The sequence below is a fragment of the Carassius gibelio genome, chromosome B3, assembly GCF_023724105.1.
Source record: "Carassius gibelio isolate Cgi1373 ecotype wild population from Czech Republic chromosome B3, carGib1.2-hapl.c, whole genome shotgun sequence".
Classification (NCBI taxonomy): domain Eukaryota; kingdom Metazoa; phylum Chordata; class Actinopteri; order Cypriniformes; family Cyprinidae; genus Carassius; species Carassius gibelio.
The window spans coordinates 15,391,784-15,410,530 of record NC_068398.1 but is presented as its reverse complement, the minus strand read 5'-3'; the positions used below and the strand labels follow the sequence as shown (position 1 = coordinate 15,410,530).

The following is an 18,747-nucleotide window of genomic DNA, read 5'->3' as shown; positions in this document are numbered from 1 at the left end:
GTTCTGAGTATTTCTACCTTGAATGGCTATAGCGGTCAATTTGACCGTACATATTTACAGGCGTTGTATCTCCTCAGCGCTTTTTCCCGCCGTTAAAGATGTGCGTAGCTGTTGCCTAGCAACCTTTCTCTGGCAGTTTTGTATGCTTTTGCTAAGCTAAAACTTAGCTTTACCGTCAAAATGGCAACAAGAAAGAAAAAATGACTGTCACTGAGGTTTTATCCTTGCTTGAGAACATTGATGAAGCAGAGTCTGATGGAGGAGCAGAGAGCGTTCATTTAAATTTCAATTTTGTGTTATGATGTTTATTATCTGTCCTAATATAACAGAACTATTTATTCGTTCTAGATTTCATTAGAGGCTGCATAAAATTGTTTCCGATTCGTGTGGTTTCCGATAATGCTAAAGCATTGTAAACTCCAAAAGTCAAAATGTATTGAATAAAGACAGATGTAATCATTTCCAAAATTCACAATATGTTTTTATCTAACGAAATATTCTGCTTCATTTTATATTTGTTGACATTTTGACTTTCAAAAACAACATTTTAACTGCGGTGAAAAACTTTGATCTCCAGCTTGCCGGATGCAAATTGCGGAAAGCAAATTGCGGCATGCACTTTTGTGGGAGGTCTAGTAGCTCTTACACAATAATATCACGAACATATTATATTATGTATGCTTAAATTACCCCACATTTTTCATAAAACATGACCATAGAAGCTTTGAAGTAAATATAACATGACAAAAATGACATTCACTGCTGTCTGGTATGAACAGTCAAAATGACCGCTATTGGCAGTTCTAGTAGTTATAGAATTCCGGTAGTGCTAGTGTTAAACATTTGTTTGATTTTATGAAGTGATACAACATTTATAAATTATAAATATACCGTATTTTTCGTACTATAAGTCGCACCTGAGTATAAGTCGCATCAGTCCAAAAATACGTCATGATGATGAAAAAAAAACATATATAAGTTACACTGGACTATAAGTCGCATTCATTTAGAACCAAGCACCAAGAGAAAACATTACCGTCTACAGCCACAAGAGGGCGCTCTGTGTCTTCAGTGTGCACTACAGGAGCACTGAGCTGCATAGAGCGCCCTCTAGCGGCTGTAGACGGTAATGTTTTCTATTGGTTAATTTCTCTTGGCTTATTTCTCTCGGTTCATGTCAAATTAATTTTGATAAATAAGTCGCACCTGACTATAAGTCGCAGGAACAGCCAAACTATGAAAAAAGTGCGAGTTATAGTCCGGAAAATACGGTATGTGTGAGTGTGTGTGTAGTAATACTTTGGTTTAGGGACCAAATCTCACTTATCTCATAAGCATGCATGTTACTGGCATTTTGGCTGATTATTATAAAGCACATATTCATGTCTTATTCAGCATGAACATATTCTACATCCTTTAATCCTGTACCCAATTATAAAAAAAATATATCTAACAATTCAGACATTTTTTTTTTTAAGAACTCGCAACTCAGAATTCTGATTCTTTTATCAGAATGCTGAGTTTACATCAACTGTTATTTTGTTCCCCCCCCACTGAAGAAAAAATTGAATTGCTATTCTTCATGACAGTTTAGACTTTTTCTTGCAAAACTCAGATCTAAACTCAAAATTTCAAGGAAAAAAAAAAAGAATTGTAATAGGGGTGGTCCGATCACGATCGGCCGATCGTTATGCGCATCTCGTCAGTAAAGCCGGTTTTCTAATCAGCAGTTAATTCCATCAGGTGCGTGATTTCACATGGAGCAACTGTTACTACAAAGAGCCGTTGTTAACTGAGAAGATGCGCAATTCCACTTCATTTTCAGTGTTTTTTGTTGCATCTTCTCAGTTAACAACGGCTCTGTGTAGTAACAGCTGCTCTATGTGAAATCACGTACCTGATGGAATTAACCACTGATTAGAGAACCGGCTTTACTGATGAGATGCGCATTAACGATCGCCGATCGTGATCGGAGCACCTCTAAATTGTAAGAAACTTAAATTGTAAGAACCTTTTATTAATACCATTCTTCTTTCTTTCTTTCTTTCTTTCTTTCTTTCTTTCTTTCTTTCTTTCTTTCTTTCTTTCTTTCTTTTTTATCCAGTGGCAGAAACACACTCCACTTCATGTACATAGACTACTGTTCAAAAGTTGGGTTCGGTGCAATTTTGAAAATGTTTTTGAAATAAATTTCTTATGCTTACCAACTACAGAAAACTTGTGTAACATTAAAAATTTATTTACTTTCACTTTAGATCAATTCAAAGCTTCCTTGATGAATAATAGTATTCATTAAAACCACAAACTTCTGAATGGTAATGTATGTAATGTATGTAAGCAATGTTCAGAGGCATTTGCATGTACGAATGGTTTTGTCACATCTTAAAAGGTTAATAATAAAGTTAGTGTGTCTAGTAAGCAGCTGCTGTAAGCACACTGCAGGCCTAAGAGGAGATCAGAGACAGTCGTCTCCGTACCCGCAGCTGTCCTTTATCTCGCAGGCTGTTACGGGTTGAGTACGAAAGCGTTCACTATTTTTGCGGCTCCCTGCAGCATCCCCTGGCATGTATCGACGGGCACGCCGACGACTTCCTTCGGCAGCTGGTTGAGCTGCGAGGTCAAGAGTCAAGGCCACCACGCCACCATCAGTGGCTCTAGTATTTGAGTAGATAGACCATAACAGACGAAGGAGAGGAAGAACATGTGGAGAAAAGAAACAGAGAAAGAAGCAATGAGTCAAAGGAAAAGATTAGAAAAGAGCTCTGCTACTCCTCACAGCACACTGAAGAAGGTAGTGTTAGACAGAATCAACTACAGGTGCACATTAGCATTGTGTTAGCACCACAAAATGTGCACAAAATACAGTTCAGTACATAAAGAGATCAGAGATAGACTCCAGTGATAAAGATAAACTAAAGTGAACCTCAACATTTTATATTTTGCATACAAGGATAAAGATCCAGCCATCAAAGAAAATCTAATGCTTAAAATATTGTTTGACATATTTAGAATTTTGAACAGTTAGAATTGAAAAAACAATGTGAAAACATTTAAAAGCTTTTTAAATGTTTAAAATCTTTTAAAAAGTGAGAATGAAGTCTATTATTTGTTGATTAGACTGGAGCTATTTTATATTTATATACTACCATTCAAATTGGAGGTCATTAAGATTCTTTTATGTTTTTGAAAGAAATATTATGCTCAAGAATGCTGAATTTTTTTTTTTTTTTTGTTTATGTAATATATGAGTGTGTACTGTGTATATTTATTAAGTATATAGATACACTCATATACAGCATATATTTTGGTAATATTTACATGCATATACATTTATATATTTATATCCTTATATTTTATATAAATATATTTAATATATAAACATAAAAAATGTTTCTTAAATACATACATTAAAAATATACACAGCACACAAATATATATTATGTAAACGAACAACAAATATATATTTTGGATGCAATTAATCGTTTGACAGCAATAAAAAATATATAAAAACGGTAATATTGTGAAATACCATTACAATTTATAAAGACATTTTTTTATATTTGAATATATTTAAAAATAGTTATTTATTTTCCTGTAATGCCTCCAGTCTTCAGTGTCACATGATCTTTCAGAAATCATTGTAATATGCTGATTTGCCGCTCAAGAAAAACATATTATTATTGTTAAAAACGGTTGTGTTGCTTAATATATTTTTAGAAACTGATATATTTTTTCAAGATTTTAAAATGAATATAAAGTACAAACAACAACATTTATCTGAAATAGAAATAATATGTTTGACCAGTTTAATGCATCCTTGCAGAATAAGAATAATAACTTGTTTTTTAAAAATAAAAAAACTCACCCCAAGCTTTTAATTAGTAGCTTATACATTATATTAATATGGATTGTATATTAAAATATATACTGCATTTATTGCACAATTTCAAACATATTTTCACATTATGCAAAATACTAGAGTGAGAGTTAGCGCTGACCAAACAGCTGAAAATGTTTTGCCTGGGGTAACACAAACAGAATGAAGCAGGAAATGAACACACACACTGAGGCGTCCCTACACTCTATCAGACGGAGCTGGGCTCGAGGTTTGCTGTAGAAGAGCGTTCTTCAGCTGGCCTACTGATACATGAGTGTGTAACTGAGGAGTGTCAGGGGTTGAGGGCCCATGGGAGTCTGGAGGGTTTTCCCCAGCCACTGTACCAGACGAGCCCAACAAACTTTCCCTGGAGAGAGGCAGAAGACTTCAGCTAGAGACAAGAACTGGAGGAAATAAAGCGTGCACGGAAGGGACAGCTGAGACACAACAGGGACAGGGCTGGATATAGAGAATGATAAAAGTGTAGCTGGAAAAAATATATATTTAGGCTTAAACTTTTTTTGTTTGTGTATTGCATATAACATTTCCATCCATTTGTATTACACAGTTTTGACATAAAGAAACTAACTTCATGTGATGCATATTTGCCAGTCGTACATAAATTAAACAAATAAGAATTCTGTAGTAGTACTAATAAAACTGTATGTTTTAAATACACAGTAACAAGGTTTAAATATTTCTCATCAACAAATCAACTTTGTTTCAGTCTCACACATGTGAACTAACTGAATACTGATTGTTCCACAACTTTCCATATTTAGAATTTTCAATTGAATTAATGTAATTGTTTCCACAATAAACAGATGCATGATTCTAAGCAAGTTTAATAAATAGCATTAAGACATATCTTCATTATAGTTGCTTATTAGCATTCCTATGAGTAACATATTGGCTGTTTATTAGCAATTATAAAGCAAATATTCTGCATAACCATATTCTACATATCTATTCCTACCCAATACCTAAACTAAATGCCTACTCTGCCTTACAAACTATTAATAAGCAGCAAATTATGAGTTTATTAAGTCATAGTTATTGGCTTGTTAATTGTGAGTATTGGACCTTAAAGTGAAGTGTGACCAGAATTACAATAAGTTGGGCTGGAAGGAATGTCTTAAATTTTTTATAAAAAATTATTATTTATTAATTCCTTCTTTTTCTAGCTTGTAATTATTTGATCATTGTCTAAAACTTGGTGTACAAGCACTTCTTGTGTCTGTTTGCCTCTTTAAGAAGAATCGCTTTATAAAACCCCCAGTTGTAAGTCGCTTTGGATAAGAGTGTCTGCAAAATGACTAAATGTAAATGTAAATGTACAAAGGCACAGGAAAGCTCACCTGTTTTGGTGTGTGTTCTCTCCACGGGTGTTCACCTTACACCCATTGGAGATCTTTTCAGGAACAGGCCTCTCTTCCAGTGGTGTTTTTCCATTCCTCCCCATCCCTCCATTCACTCCTCCCGAAACAGACTTATCCACATAGGTAGAGTCACGGACGCCGCGTCCTTCCCTCTCTCTTCTCGACCACTTCGATGGAAGCTCCTCTTCCTGGCTGCCGTAACGCTCGGCCAGCTCTCTGCGTCTCTCTGCTTTGTAGCGAGCTATCCGTTCAGCTCTGGACTCCTGGCCTACACTTTCCATTTTATCCATATCATGAACTCACTTTGGAAGTCTGAAGTACAACTCCTGGTGTGTGATTAAGATGATATCAACACCTCAAATTGGAAAAACAAGGGAGGAGTCTCAACTGAAGAAAGTTTGGTTGATCAGAAGCTCAAATTACAGCAGGTTCCTCTAATAATGCATTTGTGTACCATCCCGATTATTTCCCCGAGGACATGACACTGCTGCAAAACAGTTCATAAGACACATTCATAAGTCATACAGCGGTGTCACATAACTATAAACGGGAGCATTTAACAATCATCTCCACCACAAATATAGGTATGTTTACTTTTTAAAGGCTATGAACCTACCTGTAAAACTAGCATTTCTCTTTTTTATTTATCTGTGTAAATGTGCTCCATAACCTGTTTTGCTGAGCTCCTGCATATGGGAAACTCCTCTTGCACTGACACGCTACACCACTGAAGTACAGCTTAACACAGCAGTATTTGAGAGCAAGCCACAAGCTGATCCATCAACACAGGTGCATTTAAGTATATTGCAGTCTCAGCAAGTATACTGTTATTGTCCTGCTAACATGAAATTAAAAAAATATAATAACACTTACAATTCCCTCCAAAAATGATTCCTACATAAAAACAAACAGCTCCTTAGACCAGCTTAAATTTCAAGATATAAATCCCAATTAGCATGCACCATCATAAAATGTTTAAGCTAGCCTAACATGTTTCAGGTATTTTAAAATACCCCCACTGACCTTTTAATAGCTCAAAAAAGATTTTTTATCATCACCAAAGCGGCATTAATTACAGTTAAGTACAGTAAAATCAGCAATATTATGTGATATCATTAAAATGTTCAATTACTGTTTTCTATTCCAATAGATTTTAACATGTCATTTATTCATGTGATGCAAAACTCAATTTTCAGCATCATTACTCTTCAGTGTCATGTGATCCTCAGAGTTCATTATAATATGCTGATTTGCTGCCCAAGAAACATTTAATATTTTTTTCAGGATACATTTATGAATAGAAAGCTCAAAAGAATAGTAAATGTAAATGAAGTAAATGAAATCTTTAGCAAAATTATAAATCTATTTCCTGTCAGTTTTGATAAATTGAATGCATCCTTGTTGAATATTTTAATTTGTTTTTAAAAAATAAATTAATTTCAAAAGTACACTGCTGCTAATTGCTAACTGCTTTTTGGATTTGGTTTATTTTATTTTGATTGATTGATTGATTGATTGATTGATAGTGAAAAAATCTTCTTTTATGAACTGTTCACTGAAAGGTTCTTTGGGGAACAAAAATGGTTCTTCTATGGCATTACTGTAAAAACAACGTTTTGGAAGCTTTATTTTTAAGAGTGTATTGTAAAGACAGTCATTTCTGAGCAATAACACAAGGAACCTGAAGAACAAGTGGAGCTAATGCATCTGGTCTGCCATCGTCTTGTTATTCACACTCATCTGTAATACATGACATTACCCAAACATGCCTTCCTGAATTATCATTCATGTGCCCACAGATGTGGTTACCTAGTCACCAAACTCCCATAACAACGCAAACACAGATTTACTTATGCAGAAATAATGACATCATCATGTTATCACCCATATAACATACTGTAGACCTGGCATGTGGTGGATGGTCGACCCATGGGAGCCCTGCAGCAGAGCTGCTGTAGGGAATGTACCATTGTGTGTGTGTGTGTGTGTGTGTGTGTGTGTGTGGAAGGCCAGACTAAAGTTGGTGATGAGACTGAACTATAATTACCCATTACTCATGTTTGAAATAAGCCCGTTGGAAGCGTTAAGAATAGATTTGAAATGGGAATATCTAGCAATGACTGGTTTCAATTAGTCCATCAAAGAATAGCTATGAGTGAGTGTGTGTGTATATGTGTGTGTGTGTGTGTGTGTGTGTGTGTAGGGGTCCTCTGCTCCTAAATAAGCAAACTGTAAGCATCAGCATTCTGCCAGATCCTCTCACAAATGAAACACAATAGGCCCAGTATAACAACAGCGCAGAGATCCAGCAGTACTACAGCAGAGAATGAGCTACTTCACTCAGCGAGCCTTATATGGTGTTTCAGGAACCCAGAGTTTGAGCTCTCAATTCAACTCATACCATGAGGAATCACAATTATTATGACCTTCTGATATAATAGTGCTCTTCCTCCAAGAGGACACCATTTTCAACTAAAATTGGAAAAATCTTTTGTGTCTTGCCCAACAATAGCTTAAAAGTTTAAACTTTTGAAAATGGTTTCAAACTGCAAGTTCTTGAAAACATTATCATCTCCATGTAAACTATGAAAACGTAAATTTGTGAAAATGGTGGTCTTAGCCATGCATATTAAATGTGCACTCTATAGAAATGAGTTTGGAGCAGGTGTGTATTGTTTCTTTACAAAGTGACATTACCACTTGTTATGGTCTGGCATGGATCATATAGCATTTTTTGTTTTTATGGAACTGAACAATACAGAGCCCCACACATGGCATGCAGTAAGAAAATAGAAGGCTTAATCATGTGCATTTACTATTTCATTCCTTCGGTTTATAAATTGTGTGCATGATTTACTAATTCATTCCCTCGATTTTGCACACAATTTATAAATCGAGAGAACGAGTTTTAGTACACTGAGGGAACAAATTATTAAATTGTTTGCATGATTTATCTATTTTTCTTGCATGTCATGTGCAGGGCTCCGTAGAACAAGGATCATTTTGATAATGTAGTCGTCTGTACACAAAACTTTTCAAAAGTGCAAAGGAAAAAAACTTTCCATTCTTAGTTGTTTATAGATGATGTTTATTTAAGATGATGTGCATTTAAATGGACAGTTCATTCAAATATAACATTTCTGTCATAATTTCCTCACCCTCATGTCATTCCAAACCTGTATAAAATCTCTTTCTTCTTGCAAATAAATATTATGGAAGTCAATGGCTACTAGCAACTTCCAACATTCTTCAAAATATCTTCTTTTGTACTCAACAGAGGAAAGAAACTCGAATTACACGATGGTGAGAAAATGAGAACAGAATTTTCATTTTTGGGTCGACCATCACTTTAACTCAGTGTCATCACAGTTAAATATAAGAAGTTAATTATACAAGCTGTACAGGTATAAAGGTTTTAAACCTAAAGATTTAAAACATATTGTTTTGTTTACACACAGCTCATATCAGAAGAGCCTGTTCAGTACTGCATTAAAAATACTTTTATCCAAATCAACTTGCATTGCATTCAAATTATACATTTACATATTATCAGTTCTTGCTTTCCCTGGAAGTAAAACCCACAAACCCATTGTGCCATACTCCACTGTTCAAGCTACAGAAAAGACTATTGATTTTTATTTAAGTTATAATAAATAAACACTGACAAATGCTGTTGTCAAATCTAATCTAATAATAGCTCAAACCTCTTAATGCATTACCAGACAGGATCTTCAGCAGCATTGCCATGTTCTTTCTAGAGGGAGCATGTCTTGTCTGAGAGTGACTTGCCTGAGAGTTTTAACAAGCTTAGCAATGTTATGACCCCTGATAAGAGTCTCAGATCAGGAGAGCAAAGAGTGTTTTAACCATCTATTTATGTTAAAGATAGATCTGCTATGTGCTTTTAACAACATCTTTGTTTTCATCTAATTAACTTCTGACTTTGATATTGCTTAAAACATTTGACATTTTAATTATTTGTCCTTACTTTTATATTATGTGAGCCTTTTAAAGACACGGTTTGTAAGCAATGATGTCCCTGCACTGCATCCAAACAAAGCTGTTACTCTAGAGCCAGAGAGACAGAGCGAGTCACGTGAGAGGGAGTTTGAGGATATGGGGAAAGGCACCGTAGTGGCTGGTTGTCGTTTGGGATCAGTTAGACTCGTCAGTCCTTAATCCAGTAACTCTATCTGGCATGGACATGTGCTGAGCACAGACATATGCAAACAAACACATACACATAGACAGCAGCGTTCACGATTCACCAGTCACGACTGAGGTATTCTCAGCACACGCTACTTATCTTGCTTAATAGTCGCTGGATTAATTGTTCTACAGCTAGCTTATGGAAGGTGTGTTTTCTGAATTTCTGGCTGATGATAATAATAAGAGTCCACAGCTTGTATTTCAAGATGCATTTGAGACAATTAGGCATCTATTAAATGCCAAAGGGCTTGTTCATATTCAAACAGCAGGTGAGAATCGGTATGATAAACATCCTAAAATCGGCTTTAAATTATTGTTTTATGTCTGCTTTTTGTCACCATACTAATGAACCAGGCTACAAAAATAAATATTTCTGAATATCCATGATAACAACAATTATTTTTATTATTTATTTTTATCACAAGATACTCTCGGTTATCATCCGGGACCTATCGAGTCCTATAATATTAATTAACATTATAATAAATTATTATTATTGTTATGAACAAAAAATGTTACAATATTGTTTAATAGTAATATTTACTAAAATAATATGTTGTCATTTGTTATTAGCTGTTAAGACTAAAATATTACATGTTTATCTGATAATTAATGGCTGTTATGTTAGACAATTCACTGTTATAGAGTAATATCAGACAAGCAAGAGTGTGTTATGTCCATACATATTACTACAATATTAGCCATCCATTAGTACTAATTAAGTACATATTAATGCCTTATGATGACCTTATGCTATATCTCTAATCCTACCCAATACCTAAACTTAACAACTACTTTACCAACTATTAATAAGCAGCAAATTAGGAATAAGATAATAGTGAAAAATGTTCCCTATTCTAAAGTCTTGCCTAAAACGGCAGTATATTTGTGTGAGGAGTAGGGTTAGGGGATAGAAAATACAGTTTGTACAGTATAAAAATCATTATGTCTATGTTGTGTCTCTTTGTGTGTGCGTGCATCTGTTAAATCAATCGTTATCAAATGGTTGAAGAATGCAAAATGGAAAAAATATATATATATATATTGGCATAACTACTCTGTTTGCAGTAAGACATACTACTTCAAGACACATCCTATGACCTATGATCCTATGTCATTCTGATCTGTTACATCACAAGGATTCAGCGTAGACCAAGTTCATGGATTTACAGCTACAACCATGATGGGATTCCAGCATTTCTAGCCCCCATCCTGCGCTATGATCTGGTAATGCAATGTCACGGTTATATTCAACACCATCATGACAGACATAGTAATAGTCTTAAGACAAGTGGTAAACAGTACAACACAAAGATGTTTAAGATGCTAACCAGGAACAGAACGAACATAACAAATGCCAGTGGGCGACAGAAATGACATAGCTTTTGACCTTGGTTATACTCACACAACACACAGGTCACACAAGCTAGGAAAGTCATAACCCTGACACACACACACAAACACACACAATACAGACATGAAGAATAACTAAATCATAACCTCATTGCAGGCCACAAAGAAAGAAATTCGAATTGTCCCATTATGTTCACTATCCTTCACTAGTACTGTAATTGTCACCTACAACTTCCTTAAAAATATGCAACTGATCAAGGTGTATTGTAAAGCGTTGCGGCATTATGCAAACAGAACGCATTTATATGCACAGTATATATTAATTAGCTACTAAAAGCAGTCATCATACTGCTAATCAAATTTTGATGAAAATGCAGACGACCACAATATGAAAATAATTCTCAGCATAGACAAATGATTCTGCTAAATCAATAAATGCATTTGAATTTGCAGTAGCGTAGGCTACATTTATAGATAGAAAGTTGAAGTGAGTTCTTGGGTTTGAGGTGTATAGGTGCGTTTGATGCGCTGAAAATAGGTTCAAGCAACCAGATATATCTGGTGAGCAGGACAGTAAAGCAGATATAACATTTCACTCATTTTATACAGTAAAGATCCGCAACACAATAAAAGCACATTGTCTGGTCTGCAAGCAAAATACAGCGCGAGAGTTCATTAGCATACACGAGAAAGACACTACTGAACTGTTAATAATACACCGACTGTCAAAGCAACTTTATGAAATGAACTCAAAGCTGGTCGTTTTGACGTTAATTTTCAAAACTATAGAAAAGTCTGTCTGTTGTTATTCTTAAAACTCGTGATAAATGTAACGGCAGAAATGAATGAGTGTACTTACTCGGTCTGTGTGGATCAGCTGTGCGCTCGGATCAGCTCTGACAGCTTCACACACACACACACACACCACCCCAATGGCCAATGAGAACGAGTGAAAGGCCCTTTTAGGGTGTGTGTGTGTGTGTGTGTGTGTGTGTGTGTGTTTGAGAGAGAGAGAGAGAGAGAGAGAGAGAGAGAGAGAGAGAGAGAGAGAGATAAAAATACCCCCATGACTAGGTCAACATTCCATTCTAAGGGGCCACAGCTCAGTTTATCAACCAGTTATTTTTGGTCTTTTTATTTTTTTTATTTACTTTTTTTAAGGAAGTTTCCTTTTTTAAGGAAACAAACTAACAAAAATTCAGGTGACACGTCAGTAAATGCAAAACCAGTGGTAGGCTACTGCTGGGATAAACAAGTGCCAGCTAACCATTAACAATTACTTTTCATCTTAAAATAAATGGAAAATTCTGTGAAAATAGTGATTGAACTCGCTGACTCCTTTGTATTAGATTTCTTGGGAACGGCAGATGTCGTTCTATGAGACTGAATAAATTTATGGTCATGTGCTATTGTATAACATAGTATAAAAAAAATCATATGCAATAATACCATGGCATGACTGCCTCCCAGTGGCCGACTTCCATAACTGTGTTCAGCAAGACACTTTGTGGTCATCTTAGCTCTTTACCTACAACATTAGATTAATCAAATGGAAATTGTTACGCGGATCAAGAAGAAAGGAGGCAAACAATATTGAAATTGCAATTTTATTACTCAAGTGTCAGTATAAAGACAATGATCAAATATGCATTCAGTTACACATTTAATTTAATTGTATTCATTTTAAAGGGCATAATGTCATAACTACACTTAATCTCAGCCCATTTAATTACAAACAGGCACTGTTGGCTCTGGTTTGTGTTTACTGAAAATTCATCAGGAACAGAAAACATAAAAACTTCAAACAATCTGGTCAGAACTTAAAACACTGCATGCGATTAAAAATAAGCAAACAGTTCCAATTGATGCCCAAACAAACACAAAACGAGGCACAAAAACATCGCTTTAAGTCAACTTTCTAAAACAACACTAAGGTGGCACGCTGAAACTAACCGGAAACATTAAACTTACCTGTTAGACAACCAGTTGTGCTGCAACATACACAAAATGTCATTATTATAGAGTTGTCACATGTGAAAAAGACAAATTCTCATTCCTCCTCACCACTGTAATTACATAAATAAGGTGATGGTGATATTAAAGAGCAAGAGCTCCAAAACCAGCTGGACTTTTTGAGGGCATTTGTTTCTTTTTAGCAGTACCAGTAAAATTGTACATTTCCACCAAAAAAATCTGCACCTCATTTTCATTAGACAAAATCTTGATCTACAGGTCAAGGTGCTGCACTTTACTCCATTATAAAAAATAAAAAACTCAATTTAACAGGATAATTCTGGGTGCACCCCTGATTGGGTGGGAGGAGCCTGTCTGATCATCTGACTCCACCCTCTTCAATCATCTGTCATTCATCTTCATGGTTGCAGTCTGCCAGGAAAGGATGGGCCAAAGCTCTGCAGGCAGAGATACGATGAGCTGGATTGAAAGTCAGAAATTGCTGTGTGGGAAGAGAAGTTTCAAAGGAGAAAAGTTATTTATATGTGTACCAGTCACTAAAATCTCTCTTGTATTGAAATAAATACCACTTACAGACAGCAGGTCATTCTCCTCATGGGCGAGACTGGGTAATAGTTGTTTTGTAGGCTTCTTCTCAGCCCATGTAGGGCTGTAGCAGACAGGGCTTTCTATGGGCCAGTCTTCCTCACCCGGCAATCCAATGACCCTGAGAGAGAGCAAACATGCAAGACCACAAAGGAGCACAAAAAGATGTAGTTGTTGGTTGCAATAATATTAACTGGGATTCGGAAAGGCAAAGTATTTTGACTCACTCAAAGATCTTCTGCAGCTGCTGGATCTCTGTGAATCCACGAAACAAAGGCCTGCAGAAAAGATGAGAGAGAAAGATAAGACATCACAGAATTAGAAAAGTTGTTCGTAAGAAGTCTCTTATGCTCAGCAAGGCCACATTTATTTGATCAAAACACTGTAAAAGCAGCAATGTTGTGAGATATTATTTACAAAATTTTCAAATACAATTATTCCGGTGGTGATGAAGCTGAATTTTCAGCAGCCATTAATCTAGGCTGTAGTGTCACATGATCCTTCAGAAATCATTCTAATATGCTGATTTGCATATTATTATTATTATTATCATTAATGTTGAAAACAGATGTGCTGCTCAATATTTTTGTAGAAACGTCATACATTTTTCAGGATTCTTCAAAGAATATAAGTGCAAACTAAAATATTTTATTTTAAATAGAAATATATTGTAAAAGTATATAAATGTTATTACTTTAATTTCTTTAAAAAAGTGTATTTCAAGTTATGACTTCATATCCATTGAATAAAACGTCTCTCTGAGCTCTGTTTTGCTCTCACCTTAACAGAAAGAGCTCTGCAAAGATGCACCCAGCACTCCAGATATCCACTGAAGACATGTAACTGGACTGCAGCAGGACCTCTGGAGCCCTGTACCACAGAGTCACCACCTACACACACACAAATACAAATACATCACATGCCGGAGCTCACTACCACCTCACTTATTTCTGTGAACGTCAATCTGAGCTCCATACGCATGGGGTGAGGGCGATATGGTATGTGTATATTCTGGCTAAACCGAAGTCTGCAATCTTGACCTCCCCTCGACTGCTCACGAGCACATTGTCTGGCTTCAGGTCCCGATGAATGACGGTGTTAGTGTGGAGGAAGTCAAGTCCACAGAGCAACTGACGCATCACATCCTATATAAAGAGAGAGAAAAACACATGAATCTATGCTCTAGTCTTTAATTTATCCCATTCCATTCTGCTTCATTGGGGAATGTTGTCACTAAAGGTGTATGTATTCATTCTTTATCTTCTTTAATGGGCTATCATGGTGGCAGTCTACAATTACTTTTTTGTAGCAAAGACTATGAAATGTGACCCTGGACCACAAAACCATAAAACAAAAATCACCATTCCTATTAAGGGTCTTTTTTTATAATTATGATTTATGCATCATCTGAAAGATTAATACATTGATTTCCATTGATGTATGGTTTGTTTGGATAGGACAATATTTGGTTGAGATACAACTATTTGAACATTTGGAGTCCAAGGGTGCAAAAATAAATAAATAATATTAAAAAGAGAAAAAGGCCTTTAAAGTTGCCAAAATTAAGTTCTTAGCAATGCATATTGCTAATCAAAAATTAGGTTTTTATATTTCTAAGGTAGGAAATTTACACAATATCTTCATGGAACATACTTAATATCCCAATGATTTTTGGCATAAAAGAAAAATGTACAATTTTGACCCACACAATGTTTTGCTGGCTATTGCTAAACATATTCCTGTGCTACGCATGACTGGGTTTGTAGCCCAGGGTCACATATGTATACCGGTATGCAGAAATTGATTTTCAAAAAGAAACCATAGTAAATTCGTCAAAATAGACATTACTAATTTATATGAAAGATTAAGTCGCTGGAAAATGTGAGGACTAAAATTAAAACCTTAATTTTGTCCCTGGTCAGGCCTTTTTCTGATGCTTTGCTGAGAAACGTGGTGAGATCCTGATCGATATACTCAAACACCAGCGTCAGGTCAAACTTCTCGTTTTGCCATCCAGCTGATACATTCAGCAACCTGAAGAGAAATGGAAATGAAAATGAATTATGCTTTTCAAAACGTTTATGGCATTTTTGACGGTTTCCATACACTGACTTGACTATGTTGGGGTGGTTGAAGTGCTCTAGTTTTCGCAGAAGAGCCACTTCTCGAATCACGAACTGAGGGATGCCAGACTCCGGCTCCTCGGGGATGTGGAGTCTCTTCACCGCTACGAAGCGCTGCAGCCCGCGCCTCTCTCGCGCTTTGTACACTTTCCCGTAGGCGCCCTGGCCGATTTCTGCCAACATTTCATAATCTGAGCTCTCCCAACAACAGCTGTCATCCATGTTTGGATCAGATCAGTCTGTCAGAGCGTGTTACTGAAAGAGACCAAAACTCACTGAGTGCTGTATAGAAAGATTTAGAAAACCGGACAAAGCTTTTTAAAACGCTTTCAACTCTACATTGAACTGTATGTCTTAAAAAAAAAAAAAAAAAAAATTAAATGAATGAACAAACTTCATAATTACATTAATGCAATAAGTATATTTGAATGCATTTTGATTTAAAAATTTAGGAAGTATCCCGTCGACATAAGATATGTTCATAAACTAAAAAAAAGTTGTTTGCACATGGTTTTACTGAGATTAAAATTAGTTTGAAAATTCAAATAAACCTGACTTGATTAATTAATTGGAATATATATTTGACTTCCACTTAGCTTCAGACCCAAATTCAAAAGCCATCACCAGTGACACTAGATTTATCCAAAACACAGATATTAATTTCGTATTAAAATGGTGTTTCTTGACTATTTATCTGAATACCGCGGTAAGCGTGCACGTTGTGACACTTGTTCATATGGGTATACGCTCTTTCGAAGATATAAAACCATAATTCAGTAAATTAACTTACCTTTTCTGTCAGTGTCATCTAAAACCTTGAACAAGAAAATGATTGCCTACTAATATGAATCAATGACACGGATCAATAAGCGTTGTTTGCCATGATTTTATTAAAATCTCACATGTAGGCCAGGGGTGTGAGATTTGCATCTGCAAAACCAACCAATGAGCAGCCCAGGATTGTTTTCTGGATATCCCCCATCTCATGTGATGTCAACTATTTAAGAAAACGTATTCCCAGTTGAAACGACTTTGTACATCTATGCACTGTGAATGCAAGCAAAAATAAGCCATATACTTTATGAAATAACAATAATAATAATAACATGTAATGATCTGACCTGGTTAAGCCCTTTGATACATAGCACACAGTGATTTGTTGTTGAAACGAACATATTTATTCAGTATGCACAAACATCCATTGTATATTAATTAGCACATTTATAGGCATATTTATACCAGTATGAAAAAAGCAGAAATACACGCAGATAACTGCAGAAATATTTAATTTGAGAAAGATGCATGTAAACCCTTTATAGACCTGCAGGCCTATATCGACAGTAATTAATCAATTCTAAGTGCAACTAAGATTTCAGCTGATAGTTACAAACCCCCAAAATACACAGTGCCAAGCATGTATTCTCCTTTTCACACAATAAACCTTTCAAAAAGAAGGTTAATTGTTAAAGGAAGGATTCGGTACAAATACAGTGGTGCCTAACTGTTAGGCATTGCAGTGGTTATTAATCAACCATATCCTACATTCATTCTTCTCCAGAGCCATATCTGATATCTCTGGGAATGATTATGAACATTATGTGTAACTGATACTTATTCTTTGTTCTTGCCATTCTTTACTCTCTTGGCGAGACCAGTGGCATCCAGGTGAAGGTGAAGGATAACAGGACCTCCAGCACTCCAGTGCTCCAGCAAAGCCACACAACATAACATCCTGACCTGTAAGCAACGTCCAGATTTAAAAGATAATTGGGATAAACCAGAGCACTTCACATTCCTTATTCTAAACATCAGGTACTATAACAGCTAAAACAAATACAAAAATGTTGTATCCCAAAATCTACTTTTGGATGCCATACATATGAATTTGCATAGACAAACTCACCAGTGAGGAAGAGGTTTTTAATGGAACGTCTGTGGTTTGAGGGGGACATTTAGTTCAACATTAAAGTGAGCAATACCATGATCAAAACCACAGATCTCTCCAATGTAATACTGATTGGGGTGTCTGCATACACATATTCAGTATACAGACTGAAAAAAAACCACACACACACACTAAAGAAAGGGTGAATAATGCTCAAAAAGAACAGGAAATAAATGCAATTTAGAGACCAATTTAGATAAATACTGTTTTATCAGTTTGATCCATTGCTTATGTACAAAAGTCATTCTCATCAACATCAAACTCAAAGCCTCGCTCTGTGAAGGTGTGACAGCATCCTCTAGCCCGGTCATGTTGCTCTAGAACCAGAACCTTTCTACCCACTTTAGCCAACAGGACAGCAATTGCCAGTCCATCAATCCCACTGCCAACCACTACTACATACAAGTCCTGAGGGACCTTACTGGCCAGAAAGCCTTTATAGGGAATTAGACTATTTGGTATAATATCAACCAACAAAATCCAGAATAAAAAAATAAAACAAATAAAAGTTAGAAAAAAAGGAAAAAAAGAAATATTAATAAATCTAATATGTTTAGCTAACCTTAGACAATTGCTAATAGCAGATGTAAATGCTTTGTTGTTGTTTTTTTTAAACCGTTGGGACACATATCATCAATCATTCCTCAGATATTTCATTGTTAATGTATGTGTGCACTAAAGTAAGAAAACAGAATGAGTGCATTACCAGGTGACAACTGGATTTTATCCACCTGGATTTGAGTTATTTGTTTCTGGCCAACATCCCATTAAATGTTTTGAGCCATTGCTGTACTGTATCAAATTGCTAATACTATCAAAAAAATGCATAGTGTCCTCTGCATCAGATTAATCTACTAATTCACTGCAGAGGATCCATTGATGAGCAAGTAATGTAAGGCTACATTTATGTAAATCTGTTCTGAAGAAACAAAACAAAATCTACTTCTTGGATGGCTTGAAGGTAAATTTAAAATTTCCATTTAAAATATAAGATGACAGAAGTCTGGGACTGTTTACAGTTTTTGTCAGTGGTTAGATGTAAATCGGTCAGGAAATTAACAATAGTTTAATATCAGTTATAAACATTTAATTTCTTCTCTAATTGTGTCAATGTGATTCAGTGGAGACCTCGCTAAGCTTTTGAAGTATCAGCATTTCCTGCTCCAAGTCGGAATCTGTAGGAAATTGCGCAAAACTCTTCCAACAGCTACATACATAAGCTTTACCTGCAAAGAAAGAGAGACTTTTTTCAAAACATTAAAAGCAATTATACACTTTAAACTTTAGTGTATGTTGCAGAAG

The 18,747-nt window shown here is 35.6% G+C and overlaps 2 protein-coding genes across 8 annotated transcripts in view; both read right to left on the bottom strand.

Annotated features, from left to right (window-relative positions):
• svilc (supervillin c) overlaps positions 1 to 11,807 on the bottom strand; it is a 28,750-nt gene extending 16,943 nt beyond the window's left edge. The window contains exons 1-4 of one of the 7 annotated variants that reach the window (XM_052551295.1): positions 11,678 to 11,783; positions 5,236 to 5,743; positions 4,080 to 4,244; positions 2,478 to 2,654 (exon numbers count right to left, since the gene is read on the bottom strand). In XM_052551295.1, the coding sequence (XP_052407255.1) occupies positions 2,478 to 2,654; positions 4,080 to 4,244; positions 5,236 to 5,546 (653 nt within the window). In that variant the 5' untranslated portion in view covers positions 5,547 to 5,743; positions 11,678 to 11,783. Of the gene's footprint in view, positions 1 to 2,477; positions 2,655 to 4,079; positions 4,245 to 5,235; positions 5,744 to 5,872; positions 6,049 to 11,677 lie in introns of those variants that run through there. The other 6 variants (XM_052551296.1, XM_052551297.1, XM_052551294.1 and 3 more) reach the window with 6 other exon arrangements.
• A 795-nt stretch (positions 11,808 to 12,602) lies between these two features.
• LOC127953547 (cyclin-dependent kinase 6-like) lies at positions 12,603 to 15,722 on the bottom strand. The gene is made up of 7 exons (XM_052552721.1): positions 15,490 to 15,722; positions 15,279 to 15,411; positions 14,355 to 14,522; positions 14,158 to 14,267; positions 13,605 to 13,655; positions 13,366 to 13,498; positions 12,603 to 13,273 (listed from the first exon to the last, which is right to left on the bottom strand). The coding sequence occupies exons 1-7, from the start codon at positions 15,720 to 15,722 to the stop codon at positions 13,181 to 13,183; spliced, it is 921 nt and encodes a 306-aa protein (XP_052408681.1). The 3' UTR covers positions 12,603 to 13,180.
• Positions 15,723 to 18,747: the final 3,025 nt, after the last annotated feature.

What these genes read in the sequence shown, in the direction of transcription:
- LOC127953547 (XM_052552721.1), bottom strand. Translation starts at nt 15,722, where the DNA reads ATGGATGACAGCTGTTGTTGGGAGAGCTCAGATTATGAAATGTTGGCA. An exon ending in TGACCAGGGACAAAATTAAG is followed by an intron (nt 14,523 to 15,278) that starts GTTTTAATTTTA and finishes CTCTTTATATAG; the next exon opens with GATGTGATGCGTCAGTTGCT. An exon ending in GCAGAGCTCTTTCTGTTAAG is followed by an intron (nt 13,656 to 14,157) that starts GTGAGAGCAAAA and finishes TCTTTTCTGCAG; the next exon opens with GCCTTTGTTTCGTGGATTCA.